Genomic DNA, 15,531 nt, shown 5'->3' with positions numbered 1-15,531 from the left:
AAAAAAGGCTCTAGAGGCAATCCTGGCATTTACACGCTGGTAAGCCTAACTTTAGTGCCAGGCAACTGGTTGAAACTATAGTGAAGGACAGAATTATCAGACACAGATAAACAAGATATGTTGTAGGAACAGTCAGCATAGCTTTTGTAAAGGGAAATCATGCCTCACCTATCTGTTAGAATTCTTTGAGTGTGTCAACAAACAAGTGGACAAGGGTGATCCAATCAATATAGTATAGTTGGACTTTCAGAGAGTCTTGGACAAGATCCCTCACCTAAGGCACTTAAGCAAACTCAGCAGTCATGGGATAAGAAGGAAGGTCCTCTCAAGGATCAGTAACTGGTTAAAAAATAGGAAACAAATGGCAGGAAGAAATGGTCAGTTTTCACAAAAAAGGTAAAAAAAGTGGGGCAAAGCTCGCAGATGATACAAAATTACTCAAGATAGTGAAGTTCAAAGTGGACTGCGAAGAGTTACAAAGGGATTTCACTAAACTGGGTAATCACATGACAGATGAAATTTGAAAATGCAAAGTGACGCACACTGGAAAACATAATCCCAACTATACATACAAAATGATGGGGTCTAAATTAGTTTTTACCACTCAAGAAAAAGATCTTGGAGTCGTTGATAGTTTTCTGAAAACATCCTCAATACACAGCATCTGTCAAAAAAGCTAACAGAATGTTAGGAAACACTAGGAAAGGGATAGATAATAAGATAGAAAATATCAAAATGCCACTACATAAATTCATGGCACGCCCACGTTTTGAATACAGCGTGCAGCTCTGGTCTCCCATCTTCAAAAAGATTTGAATTGGAAAAAGTATAAAGAAGGCAACAAAAATAATTAGGAGTATGGAACTTCTTCCACAGAAGGAGAGATTAAAAAGACGGATTGTTTATCTTAGAAAAGAGATGTCTTGGGGGGGCGGAGGGATATGACAGAGATCTATAAAATCATGAATGGTGTAGAGAAAGTGAATAGGGAAGTGTTATTTACCCTTTCACTTAGCAAAAGAGCCAGGGGCCACCCAATGAAATTAACAGGCAGCAGATTTAAAACAAATTTAAGTATGTATTTCTTCACACAACGCACACCTGTAGAACTCGTCACCAGGGGATGACGTGAAGGCCTAAAGTATAACTGGGTTCAAAAAAGAATTAGATAAATTCATGAAATGTTTCCCTATCTATAAAGAGGGGCTAATGATCTGACTTTCTTCATAAAGTGCTGTGAGATCTACTGACAAAAAGCACTAGGTATGAGCTAGGTATTATTATTGATACATTTCATGCAGATGGCTCCCCCAAGCATTTTATATAAGCTACAGTGGATGCTGCTTACTAACGATCACAGTATCAACAACTTTTGCTGGGAACTGATCCCACCCTATTGACTTTAATGCTAAAAGGATTTGAATTTTGCCAACAGGCATGCCATTTATTAACAACTTTATTTTTTGATGGGAGTGGTGGGGGTGAAGGAAAAAAAGGCGACCCACAGGCAGGTTTGTGGGGCTGCAACCAAGGACAGAAGCGCTGAGGCTGCACATTACCTCTCTCTGTGCCATGTCCTGCCCTGGTGCTGGGGGGCTCAGACTTGGCATTGTCCCAGTGTTTTCTTCCCTGGCTGCAGCAAACCTGCTTGCAGTCAAGCCCATTCAGGAGGTAACAGGCTGGGACACCTGCCTCCCTGCCCAATGGGAGACCCCCTAACAAAGTCCCAGTGCTCCAGGCTCTGAGAGGAGGCTGTAGGCAGGGAAGCAGCAGGGACTGGGGCTGCAGCCCCGATACCGGGGCTTTCCACAGGGAGATGGTACACTGGGGACCTGTGGAGCTGCACAATGTCTCTCTGCACTCTCTGGGTTGCTGCCTGACCTGGCATACAGAGCCCAGGCTCAGCAAAGCCCAGCACCTTCCTACCTGACAGTTGCCCCCGCAGGCAAGGTTAGGGGGCTTTAGCCTAGGCAAGCACATGAAGCCCTGGTTACAGCCCCGCAAACCTATTTTCAGCTGTTTGGCAACTTCCAGATAATGGTAATTTTTTTCTGGAACCAAGAGAGTGCTAATAAGTAGAATCCACTGTATATACAAATACCCCTTAATGTCTGCAGGAGCTGGCCTCCAGTTTCTGCAGTAAATTCATGTTAAACTAAAAAAAATTAAAAAATCTCCGTTTCTAAGTACAGTATTCCTTCTGCTATTTGTATTTATTATAAATTCATTTTTTTACTCCCTCAGGATGTTCAATGTGCTATAGAGAAATTTTTTATGCATAATTCATAACAGCATCAGAGGGGAAGCTAGTGGTTTTGACAGCTAAGGCTTCTGGCAATAAGAAGGTGCAGAGGGATAAGCTTCTGCTGAATGATCACTTATGAAATAATCCATGTTGAGATTTACATTGTTGTTACGCTTCAGCATAAACACTATGTTTAATGAATGGGGACAAGTCAGACTCTCTGATTGCGGACTCAAAAAAATCTAAACAGGACTTTAATGTAAAATGCTGTTCTCTTCACAACCATACAGGTCAAATTGTTTTGTTTTGCTTTTTTAAATGAAAGCTTCAATTCTGCACCAAATTCCACAGCTGTGGCCTACAGAGAACACTGATGATGTGTGTGCTTGGCTGTCATGGAGTCTACAAAAGGCACAGAGCATGCTGCACAACAAGGGGTGAGGAGAAGAAAGTTCTGACAGGGCAAATCCCTACTCTTACAAAACCACCACCACAGATTTAAATGATGGCAGTATTCAAACTGTGGGCATCGTGCATACATAAAGGGAGACAGTTCTTACTCAGGAGAATTTACAGCCCCAATGAGAAAAAAAGATCAGGGTGGTGGAAAGGGATACAACGTACAAAACTTCATGTTCTGCAAAGTATTATGAGAGCAAAGGTGGTCTGAAGGCCAATGGAAGAAGACAGGAAGTTAAACAGGAGCAAGGGAAAAGTAAAAAGAAGGAATACAGAGGAAAGGATGAAAAGGGGCACAGAAGATAGGAAGGGAGACTAACAATGGAGGGACTGTGAAAGAGAAAGGAAGGGAGCTAGGCCTAGTAGAGTAAAAGATGTCAAGAGTTTAAATCGTAGAATACAGTCTGCTGTTACTCCCAACAACCTGGATTTGGGAAGGTCTCTACTGCTGGGCGCTCCCCTCCCAGGTGTTGGCTCTCACTCAGGACATGATGCTCTTCCTCCACCAGCACACATGGCTGAAGTGGGGGTACTCCCTGAAGCCCTTGTGGCCTGCTCTCAGAGGGCATAACGCCAACAGAGCCAGATCTGGAGCCTGAACCCACCTACATCTGACCTCCTGCCCAGCAGCTAATAGATGGTATCAGGATGACTAATTTCTAGGTCAATGGATACATTGCTCTCAACCTGTGCCGATTTTCACTCCTAGCTCATATGACAAGGGGAGGTGGGAGCTACTGAGACCTCTGTATTGGGGTTATCCCTCCATCAAGACAGAACAGTGGTGCAGAATGGGGAATCAAAGTGGGTCTCGCATCATATCCTTCTGCTGCAGCTGCTCCCAACTAGTGTCTGCAGAGGTAAAGATCTCCAGTCCTGGGATTAACTCCACACATAGGACCATGTTGCTCTTCATTCTGAAGCTCAGATGACTGGTAAAGGAAGAGGGGTCCAAAGCCCAGGCAGAGTAGACAGGATCTTGTTTTTGCCATTTCATCTGACACATCACACTTTCAGCAAACTGCATAGTACTTTATTTATCTAACTTTGAGGCTGTGTTGTCCCTGCCAGGATTAGAACATTGTTCCAAGGATTCTAGGCACTTCAACTCTGAGGGTTACTACAGTATGTCCTTACATCCAACAAAACTTCATCTCAATTACTTTTATTCTCAGTAGCCCACTACCGATGATGCCCCTCTTAATTTTTTTTAATTTGAGAATCCTCACCCCAAACAGATGCACCAAGGGGAGTTACCACAAATTCCTGATGTCTAGGACCACAGAAACAAGCTCCGTCACAGTATAATTTAGTTTATAAATGACAGTTAAAGAGCTAATCCTTTTCCATAAAACCTACATCTGGAGCTACCGTTGCCCTGATAGTGTCCCCTGAAATATAGAAGGGTAACCAGATTTCTTTCCAAATGTTCTACAATCTAACTTGGTCAAACAGATTAAAGTAAGCCATTAACAGGTGAAGGGTTTGGAAAAGTTCCATGATACTTTGCAACAATTGCCTATACAACATCCAAGTAGGTAAATCATCTACATGGAAAGGTCAAATGAATTTCCAAAGGTTTTAATGCAATAGGATTATATAAACAGGAATAGCCTAAATGCTTACATTCTTTTAGTTCGCATGTCCAAGAAGAAAAGGGAAGATGCCAGCACTAATTATACACACAGACATTGAAAATGCTGTAGTCTGCAACAAATATTGATTGCATTCCAGTGTTTTGTCTACATATGCATCTCACTAGTGTTAAATCACTCTCCAGTAAATACTGACATCACAGGTATCAACAAAGTCAAGTGAGCTACCACTTACTTAAGCAGCCATTCTCCAGCAACAAGAAGGTGTGAATGAGAAATGTACATTTCATCACAATGACGGTTCAAACTTCATGTCCACAAGAGACAACTTGTCACCTACACCCCAGTAGGGTATAATCCTCAAAGAGTAGAGAGTGGTATAAGAATGGGAGTGACCTCCAATTCACCTCTCTCCTTCTTCATCTCTGCTCATGACATCAACAACCCTCAAAGAATTTAACTAAAGGGGAGGGGGCTTCAGGCTGAAAGGAGACCCAGCTTGTGAAATTTACTACAGCATATGGAGAGACAAAACCTTTTGCTTTTAAATTTACTTAGCTTGTTAAGTTAATGCCTAACTTGCATTTTACTCTTATTTTCTTTTATAAATCAGTCATTTTATGCTTCATGACTTGTAATGACTTAAAATCTATCTTTCTGTAGTTAATAAACTTATCTTATTGTTTTGTCTGAACCAGTGTGTTTGGATTCGAGTACGGGGGAAACTCCATTTGGGATAACGAGGCTGGTGCCTATATAATTTTCCTTTGATGAAGTGACAGACTTTCTATGAACTTGCATTGTTCAGTAATGTGCAGGACAAGATAAGATGCACATTTCGGGGGGGGGACAAAACTGGGACTTATGAATTACTGACAGGGCAACACCTGCAAATTCTGAGTGACTGATCAGAATGCTCACGTATTTAGCTGGGAGTGAATCTGCAGGCTGAAGGCTGTGTAAGCAGGCCAGGAGTAGATGTTCTGACAGCAAAGCAGTGTAAAATGCACCCCAGGCTAGAGACTTATGGGGACACAGCTGTTCAATGGTCCAGATTGTACACCGGGTAAGGTCACACTCAGGTGTGAAAACATGATTATATTTAGTGGGTTTTTTCCTTTGGTGCTGAGCTTGGATAAACTCAGATAGTTTATTTGCAGAGTATCCTGAACTTTAGCCTTTAATTAAGATGGATGCTACTTTGCAAAAAGCATTTAACTAGACACATCTGTTAAAATGAACCTTTAAGTTACAGAAACAGTAATACACATTTTAAACTTATGTACTGTGTGCTCACAATACAGTTTTCAATTAACTGAAATTTTATTCAAGGTTATGTACTATGCCAACATCATAGTAACTAGGCATTCAGCACACCATCTTAACTCCACCTCCCTTTTATGTCTGTGCACTACAATACACTGAGATCATACTTCTTTTCAAATGTATACTTTTTTCTATTAATTTACAAAGACATGTAATACCTTGTACCATTCTGTAAATGCAGGACAGTTTCCAAGTACATAGTAAACTGCACTCATGGCTCATGCTATACACTACATATTAAGCATATAAACAGTAGTAGTGAAAGTTTGCTTTCATATAGGCCATTAAGTGCACAGCTAAATTAGCTTTGTATTCAGCTGCTGTTTATTGACATTTAGCAAGCAGAAATGACAAAAAGCCAACATCATATGACCCAGCAGTTCTTTGTAAACCACCGACAAACAGGGTCGATTGGTTTAAATAAATGATTAAATCAGCAGCAAGCAGGACATCTTGATTTAAATAATGTGTTTTAATCATGTTTTGCATATATACTTTAGTTATATATGAACCTAAAGAAAGGTTCATTCTCATTGCTAGGTAACCACTAAAACATATGAGTGAGGTTCTGCGACCTGCAGCAAGCAAGAGGTCAGACTAGATGATCATGATGGTCCCTTCTGGCCTTAAAGTCCATGTTGATTTGCAACTAACTATAGCCTTTACACTAAATTAGGTAATTCTTTTTACTAATCAAGAGGATATGATTATTTATACTTATTTAAGCAATTATATAGCTTAACATAATTTACATTTTTATTACAGCCAAATAAAAGTGTTAAAATGGTGAATGACTTTACTAGATTAATTTTTTAAACTCGTAATTTCTGTCAAGATGCATGTGAATAGAAACTGAAATAAAATTAAAACGCACAAAAACAGAATTTTATATTTGTTTCTATTAGTTAAACTATTATGTGTGCTGGATACATATGAAAAAAAAGTTTAACAAAACATGTTTTATATTTAAAACTGATATTATATTTAAAACTAAACAAAAGGATTACCTGTTAGTGAATTGGATTGTCATTTGCATATTTAAAGGCTAACGTAAGATTTTAACAACAACTCTTAAAGAGGACAGACTCTCTGGTATGTTTGTCTCTGTAGAGTCCACTGCAGAGACTTTCCAAGTTTTTTTCCCATGAGGCTGTATAACAGCTCAGTGTGTGGTGGACTGTGACTGAGGCTAATGCCAATCACAAGAGGTGACAAATTCATCTGACTATTGCAATCAGAGAGTGAAATGATGCAGGCACACAATCTATGGCGTGGAAGGGGCAAACCAAGAGACAAAGATTACACTGCTAATGCAGTGCCTGGTGCAGAGATGCATTAACTCCCCATAATTATTTAGCCTTGCTGCATGCAGAAGGGAAACTATAAATACAAAAATAAAGGAGGCCATTCTGTGCCCTCAAGCAAGAAACTGCTCTGCCAAATAGGCTGATTTGTTATGCAAAAGGAACAGGTAAGTTGTTTCTTCTATGTCAATCAACTTAATAATTTCCTATTCATAGATGCTCACCCTCTCCTCCCAGTTTCAACGCCTCCTAAAATCCTGATTCTACTTCTACCCTTCCTGCACCCTGCAGATACTTGGCTAGAATCTGTCCCCTACTCAAAACTACATTCCTTTCCCACGTATTAGCAGAAAGTGACCTGTCTTCACCCTGCCAGATGCAGCAAGGATCACCCACCTTCCACTCCCGATCCCTGTCCAACTGACCACGTCCAGTTCACCACTATTTGTATCTTCTAAGCCTACTAAACCCTCCTCGGGCTGAACATGACACAGCTCCAGGGCTCTCATAGCTTAGTGAGGCTGCCAGGCTATTCATGGTGCCCAGCAGTCAAAAATCCCTTTCTTCACTCCCACGTCTGCCAGGGGTTTAGGAGGGGAATCCAGGTCTGCCCACTCCGCTGGGTTCCAGCTCAGGGCTCTTGAGCTAGAAAAGCAAGATCATGGTTCCTCACTCTGACAGCGCCCTGAGTTCCTTCCTATCTTCCCCTGGATCTCTGCAAGCTCTCCAGACGATCTGTCAGTTCGTCCCCACCTGAGCTGTCATTTCTGGGTAGTTCTTCAGCAGCTTGCTGGCAGGAGCCTCTTTTTCCAGCTTGCTCACTCCTCCCGGCAGCCACCCAGCCCCTCTGCTTCCCAGCCTTTTATCCTCCCAGCTGCCCTGAGACTTCCCATCAGCAGTGGCTAGCAGTCCCTGTATTAACTCTTTGGTTGCTGGGTGAGCTTGGGGTACATACACCCCATGATGCCTCCCCATCATCTTCAGCAGCCCCTGTTCACTTCCAGTCCCCCAATGCTAAAAGCAAAGGCTTTGCTCTTCCACACAGGTTTCCCATCCCCTTGATCCTTAAGCCAATGGAGTCATGTCCCCGTCCCTGCCGCCCCGTCCCCCCACCTCCTGCAGCCTTCTCCCACTAAAATAGATGTGTTGGGTCTCACTCACATCTGAGCAAGATTCAGGTGTTCTTTAGCTGAACACTGAAAGAGGAATGTTGAGAGCATTGAGCATCTCCTCTGCAATAGGGGAATTCTGCTTTTTCTAGTCAGAGTCCACGTAGTTCTTGGACCAGAGAAGATTTTTACCCAGTAGGGGCCAGTGGATTGCAATTATGAACTCCCATTTTCTAAACCCAGCACTGCCAATAATTTGCTGTGTAGCTTTGAGAAGCCATAACGTGTCAGATTCTCCATCGCCATTTATAAATAGAGAAACAATACTATGTATGGGTGTAGTGAGGATCTTTATTAAACTATGCAAATGTAAACAAATATTAATTTCTTTAAAAGTTTCTTGGTTCTACAGTAGAACCTCAGAGTTACAAACACCAAAGTTACGAACTGACCAGTCAACCACACACCTCATTTGGAACCAGAAGTATACAATCAGGCAGCAGCAGAGAGAGAAAAAAAAAGCAAATACAGTACAGTACTGTGTTAAAGGTAAACTACTAAAACAAATAAAGGAAAAGCAGCATTCTTCTTCTGCATAGTAGTGTTTCAAAACATTAAGTTAATGTTCAGTTGTAAACTTTTGAAAGAACCACCATAATGTTTTGTTCAGAGTTACGAACATCTCCATTTCCAAGGTGTTCGTAACTCTGAGGTTCTACTGTATATTCACTTCAGAAATATATTCTCATTGTTGTGACTTCTTTTTAGCATAACTACATAAGATCATTTACTAGTTAGTACAGGAGTCTTATCTCTCAAGCATGCAGTCAACTAACCTTGGATGGATTGAATGGCAGTCCCAAATACGAAGAGCCTCGGAACCCACAGCGATTTAAATTGGATCCTATGAGTGGGGGGGGGGGAAACAAAAAACAGATTTACTCTGTTGAAACACCAATTTAAAAATTAAAAACTCTGGATAGGATCCAGATTTGTTAATTCAACATAATTCAAAATATTACCATAGATTGGCAATGTACTGAAAAGGTAAAAGCAATCTCAGCATATTATTATTTAAGAGGGGAGAGAGTTCTTTCAGAATGGTATTAGTGCCAAGCATAAAAAATGTTTCACCTGACTGAAATATATTTTGTGCTAGTTGAAATTTCTTCCACTGTTCTGACAGAGGGGATTGCCTAGTTGGAAAAATGCCCAGTATAAACAGGCTGTTTTCCTCTAGATTTCCATCCAGCAACACTTGCTGTTCCCAGCATGACTGTTTAGGATCAGCTGCATGATAGCACAGACATAACTGTTATGGTTTAAAGTAGGCACTGATTTTTTATCCATTTCACAGTGATGGTCCTAATTAAGTTAAATCACACAGGATATGATCTATGAAATTAAAATAACCTGAAAGGTCAAAAGATTTAAAAGAAGCATTACTTATTTGTAAGAGGGAAAATTGCTCACTTAGCAGTCATTCAAATGTGAAACTCTTTATACACAGCTTTTATATTGTGTTGATCTTCATGGAATCTGAGTACTTAAGACCTACTAATGCATACCACACATGATCAAAAGTCAAGCATAGTACAAGTCCTCTACACAGCTCAAATATGCGTCTCTGAGCTGCAGTAACCTAGCTGTTTGACTCACATCTCTGGACGCCTGGAAGGCTAGTTAACATTCTAATTCACCATCAACTAGGGGCTTTTAAATCCCCTTAATTTTGCTGTTACACCTTTAACTCTGATCTAAAAGCCCTAGTCCCTGTATACCCCAGAGAAATTTGCGCCTTGGTAACTAGACAACATAGTTACATGGCAAGCCCCTAATATAGATGCACTGTGCATGGATATAAAGGCATCTTAAACTGATGTGATTTACCAGTCGAGGCCCCACTTTACATCTGTGTATCATGTCTAAAGTAGAAACTTGCATCAGTGTAGTGACTGGTGTAAGTTCCTCTAACAGAAAAATCCTTATCTAGTTTCTGTTTATAGCCATTACTCACAGAGGTGCAGTGTAGGCCCCACTGTCCTGGGCCTCTGTATAAGCACATAACAAGAGAGTTCCCTCTCTAGAAGAGTTTTACAATTCAGTTTTAGACTGTTTCACACTCATTGCATCGGATGAGAGTAGAGAAAAATGAGAACATAATTAGTAATGATAAGATAATGTGGCTACAGATTACATACAGCACAACTTGGTGCTTCCAGAGGGTTCCATGTCATATTTTTTCTTAAAATATGATCAGCTGTTCCTGACTGACACACAACCAGAATCACTGGTTTGCTGTTTTTTAAGGAAAAAAAAATTTAAACTAAACCAATAACATGTTTAGACTTAAGTTACAAATACATTTAAAAAAAAACAAACACATTTGGAAATTGCCTTGCTCATTGAAGAATGGTCTTCAATTTATGATTACATGGCACTTTTCTTCCTTTATAGTTTAGAAAGAAATGTAGTTATGTTGCTTGTTGCATCCAGGAATGTGCTGTGACTAGGACTGTTTTGCTGTTACGCTGAACACAAGTTCAAATAGATTCCAGCATCTAGCTTTTCCTCTGTATGCACTACAGTGGCAAACAAGGAGCTGCTATGCAATCAACTTAAAATACTAACATGCAATTTTATAAATATTGTATGTGACCTGGTCAGTAAGGTGATATTACTGTGAACTGGATTATTAGACTTTCCCATATGAATATACTGATCTAGCTTAATAGGGGGCTGTTGAAAAAACAAACAGGAGAGCAATAAAATGGCTCCCTCCAAAACACACACTTGGGGGACAATTACAAGACAATGGCCTACCTCCAGCTCAAAGTTACACAAATGTTTTTCAAGGTTGGGAGCCCAGAAATCAAAGAAACATTAAAGAGTTAAAAGGACTCTCTGGAGAGAAGAGGGATGAGTTGTGAATGTTTTGTTCCTGAAGAAAACAGATCAAGATGGAAGAGAGAGAGAGATCCTGTGTGAATGGCTGAAGCAGTTGGGCTCTTCCCAAAATTCCAGAGGATGATAAACCTTAAAGAAGCTGCCTAAACATGTCTAGAGTCTGTTTTAAGACCTTTTTGTCTAAATTCGAAATTAATACTTTGCTTTAAGAAGGCTGTCTGGTCACCAGGTACCAATGATCTTTGCTTCCAGAGAAGCAAGTAATGAACATTACCTCATCAGCCCTCAGTTAATCACTTAGAACTTGAAACTGCTGCCCAGGTCCCAGTCTGAGACTGAGAAAATCGTGAGATTCCACCTATGACAGCTTGAGGGCTGAGACCTGAATGGAGCTGCACTAGATGAGACCAAGGGCCAGTGAGCCTGGTAACTGCAACAACAACGAAGAAAGCGTGGTTTTAAAAATAAATTCATTTTTAGAGATTCCAATTTCCATCTTCATTTCAGTTCTTTCAACTACCAAGGAATGCATTTCACAGATTCTTTTCTTGCACTATTTTGGTGTTTGACGTCAGAAACAGAATCCTGAACCCAGCATCTAATTTTCAATTTTTATTATTATTTTAAAACAGAGTTGCTACTAGGCAGAGTTATTGTTGGAAGTTAAATTTAGTGATTTTTCTGGTCAGCTAGACCAATAAACTAATCTAGAGTTTGGTATTTCCTAGCCAGCAGCTTACAGGTAATGCCTTCAGACCCTGGGATGGGAGCACAGCACCCCAAAGGTCCTTACCGATGACTAAGGAACTCAAAAGGGAGTCATCTTGTCATACTAAGGCTATAAAACACATTGACTGTGGCAAATTCACCACCGTCAGCTCGATTTTTCCAGATTGACTGAGCGGCAGTGAGGACAAGCTCAATTGATCTGGAAGTTGATCTATTAAAACCACCTCCAAAAAAAGTGTAGCACTACATCAACAGGAATGCATTTCCCATCGGCGCAGCACAGTGATACGGCGTGCTAAAGAGAAGCAATGAAGTCGACAAGAGTTATGCAAGCTACTCTGTGTACCTTGCATAACTCCCGTCGACTGTTGCTGAACATTGCCGGCAGAGCAGACCTGCCCTAAGTCGAAGGGCTAAACAAGTATTTGTATTTCATGCCAATATATGGTTGCTTCCAGAGTTGCATAGCTATATTGCAACTAGACAGTCATATTTCAAGTTCCAGTTCCAGAGTTTAAAAATAAAAGGTTTTAAGCTGACAAAGAGGAAGTGATAAACAGGAAGTAAAAACAACTAACTTTTAGCTGGACAATTTTGGCATGAACATGTCAGGCAAAAATAGTTATACAAGTGTTACTTACAGACAAGAGTGCTAGTAGAGCTTTCTCTCTGGCTGGACACTCCCCAGGCTCTTGTGTGTGGAGCCTACCTCTTAGGACTCCATGTGCTCTTTATGCCTCCTGCATCTGAACAAACTCCAGGCTCTGCCTCTGGCTTGGGTTGGGTTGACTAGGCACACACTTGGGTGCAGCCTTGGTCTAGCACTCGTCTAGTCCCTGGGACTAGTGCTGACCTCTCAGGTTTCCCCCATAGCTTCAACACCCCCTCTCCCATAACTCCAGCTGTGTGGGTGCTTTGGGTTTGCAGTTCAGTTCTTCAGGGGCACATGACAATAAAAGCAAACACAGACTTTGCACTGGATTCTAAACACTATTTACTCTTTACTAAGCAGCAAGAGAAATACATACATCTGGACAAAATAATAAACCCACTTATTTTCCCTGCCTCAGTTTCCTCACCAGTCTGGACAGTTTTTTGGGCTTGTGCAGAACTCTCTGGGATGTCCACAATCTTTCTCCTGCAACTCAAGATTTCTGTTCAGAAACAAGGAGCCTCTTTCCCTCTCTAGCTCACCTAGCTTTCTGGTCCCACAGTTAAGCTGGACTCCACTGCTAACAAACCAATTCTTTCTGTTCCTCTCTTCTACACCAAGCTTCCTGGGTCTTGCTCTGTGCGTCCCCTGAATGTACGTGTTCCCCTACAAACACCTGATTTCTTTGTTCTGGGGGTGATTTTCCACTCTCCTCCCCTCTGCAGAGAGCCTTGGTCAAATTGGTTCCCCACCCAGGCAACCCTTTTACCATACCCATTGTTTGGTCAGAGCACAATTATTAAGGTTAATGACTCTCTACTGTCCCTGGTCTGGTAGGTGTACGTTACAACCCCCTCAGCAAATGGTAGATTCCAAATCCACAGAAGGATTCCATGATACAACAATTCCATAACATAAAACAGAATTAATGCATTATATATAGACAGATTCCTCAAACCATCACAATAACCCATATATAAATCCTTGAAAATTGATGTTCACACAGGGTATGTCTATACTGACGGCGGCAAAGTCACCGCTGTCAGATCGATCTTTCTGGATCGACTGAAGGGTCAGTGTAGACCCACTCAATTGATCAGGAAGCCGACGTAGTAAAACCACCTCCTCAAGTGGCATAGCGCTGCATCGATGGGAACGCAGTTCCCGTCGGTGCAGTGCTGCGAAGACGCCGCACAGAAGGGAAGCACAGCAGTCGATGGGAGTTATGCAAACTACGCAGAATAGCTTGCATAACTCCTGTCGAGTGCTGCCAACTCGCCAGGTAAGTGTAGACCAGGCCACAGCAAATCTGACAAAAAGATATCGACTTGAAAAGCACTTCTTTGTGAATTTCTAATCTACTGTAACTACAAGTAACACATGAAGATTGTTAAACTGGAAGAGAGAGCAAAATATTTTTGTATTTTCCAGTTTGTTTATGCATATAATACTTTCTGTATAAACAGTTTTGCTATTTTGTTACTGATCAGATGTATTTTCTTCTCATGCAGTAGGTTGATGGTGTTACACAATGGCTCACCCACTCCCCCTTGTTGCAAACACCCTTAGTAACATCAACAGAACAGAAATATTCCATTTAAAAAAAAGGATTTTTAAAAATAAAAATTCCAGACGCACTATTTCTGACAGCTTGCTCTTGAAACAGAATTTCTGCAAGCTTAAATTCATAACTTCGCTAGACACTAAAAATTATGGGCTTTAAAAAAACAAACACCCCCCGATGTAAAACTTATTACAACCATACGTAATTCACCAGCGCACTTCCCCCTGCTACAGGGAAGTTAAAGAGATCTTCATGGTAGCTTAGAATATGAGTTTAGGGCAGGGGTCGGCAACCTGCGGCACGCATGCCAAAAGTGGCATGCGCGCCGACTTTGAGCGACATGTGGTGCCCTGGCCAGAGCCGCGCCATTCTGTGCTCGCTGCCGGCAGGGGGGCTGCAGACCCACCCCCGCCGCCAACACTGCCATCGGTACAGGAAGAGGGATGGGGGGAAGATTAGGCACAGTCCTTTGTTAAGGTTGTCGACCCCTGGTTTAGGGTAAGTAGTTAGTAACCTGTTAGACCCTGGATTTAGTTGTGACACGGAATATCTTTCCCAGACCTGAGGAAGAGCTCTGTGTACCTTAAAAGCTGTTCTCTCTCTGGCCAACAGAAGTTGATCCAATAAAAGATATTACCTCATCTACCTGGTCTCTGATTTATTTTAATCAGTAAATTTAAAAAAAAATTGTGTTGACAACGGCACAAGGAAATGCTATTACTTTTAAGTCTTTAAATATGTGAAAGAACTCTAGTAAACCGCATATGGTCAGTTGAAATGTTTAATTTAAATGTAGTTATGAAATAGCACCATCTAGTGTTAATTTTTAATGGCATGAGTACCTATTGAAAAGTTTAAAGCACCAACAAATATGCAACAAGTCATAAAAATGAAGTTCATAACCACCCATTGCTCCAGTTATAAACAATCGTAACAAAAGACACCTGGAAAAAGAAGTTAAAACTAAGTCAAAGTATCCCCCCCTGTAGGCCAATACCGTCACATCTACATCAGGGGAGTCAAACTCTTACCTTTGGAGGAGGACAGTTTATGTTTTAAATTGTGGGCCAATTCTGCAAACATAGGGCCACATAGTAACCCTTGATCCACACCAGAACTCCCAACAAATGGCAACAGGAGCTTTACAGAAAGATCAGAGGAAGAAAGTCCTCATGTAAAAACTAAACTGTTCACTATTATACGATTGTTTCACCAAACATCATACAACGGAAAAAGGGATACAGGGCACTTTTACCACCACTGCTACTTCTGCTTTTCGTGTGTGTCTGTTTGTGCATACCTGTTTTGTATGTATAACTGTGGTAACTGCAGGAGCTAACCGAGTTCCTAAGTTACCTGAAAAACACATTCATAACTCAGAAATCCAACACTCAACACAACACTGAAATGAATGGGGTGGTTCTTACTGAGCTGTTTGAGACTACTGCGGCACAACTTAGGTGCTGCAGCTGTGCCACTGTATCATTCCAGAGTAAACATTTCCCGCAGTGACAGAAGGAGATTTTCATTTACGTATTTAATCCACCTCTCTGAGAGGTGGTAGCTAGGTTGACAGAAGAATTCTTCCACTGACCTAACTGCATCTCCAGTGGGGGTTAGATTAACCTAAATGGGTCACAG

At 41.2% G+C, this 15,531-nt stretch overlaps 1 protein-coding gene across 1 annotated transcript in view; it reads right to left on the bottom strand.

Moving 5' to 3' along the window:
- The window catches only part of PGGT1B (protein geranylgeranyltransferase type I subunit beta), a 57,404-nt gene that overhangs the window by 25,495 nt on the left and 16,378 nt on the right, over positions 1-15,531 (bottom strand). The window contains exon 3 of the mRNA XM_067568677.1: positions 8,875-8,942. Within this exon, the coding sequence (XP_067424778.1) occupies positions 8,875-8,942 (68 nt within the window). The remainder of the gene's footprint in view (positions 1-8,874; positions 8,943-15,531) is intronic.

This window comes from Emydura macquarii, unplaced genomic scaffold, assembly GCF_026122565.2.
Source record: "Emydura macquarii macquarii isolate MOO-44397 ecotype Brisbane River unplaced genomic scaffold, CSIRO-AGI_Emac_v2 contig_2897, whole genome shotgun sequence".
NCBI lineage: Eukaryota > Metazoa > Chordata > Testudines > Chelidae > Emydura > Emydura macquarii.
The sequence above is the reverse complement of the archived record's forward strand: the minus strand, read 5'-3'. Positions and strand labels throughout refer to the sequence as shown.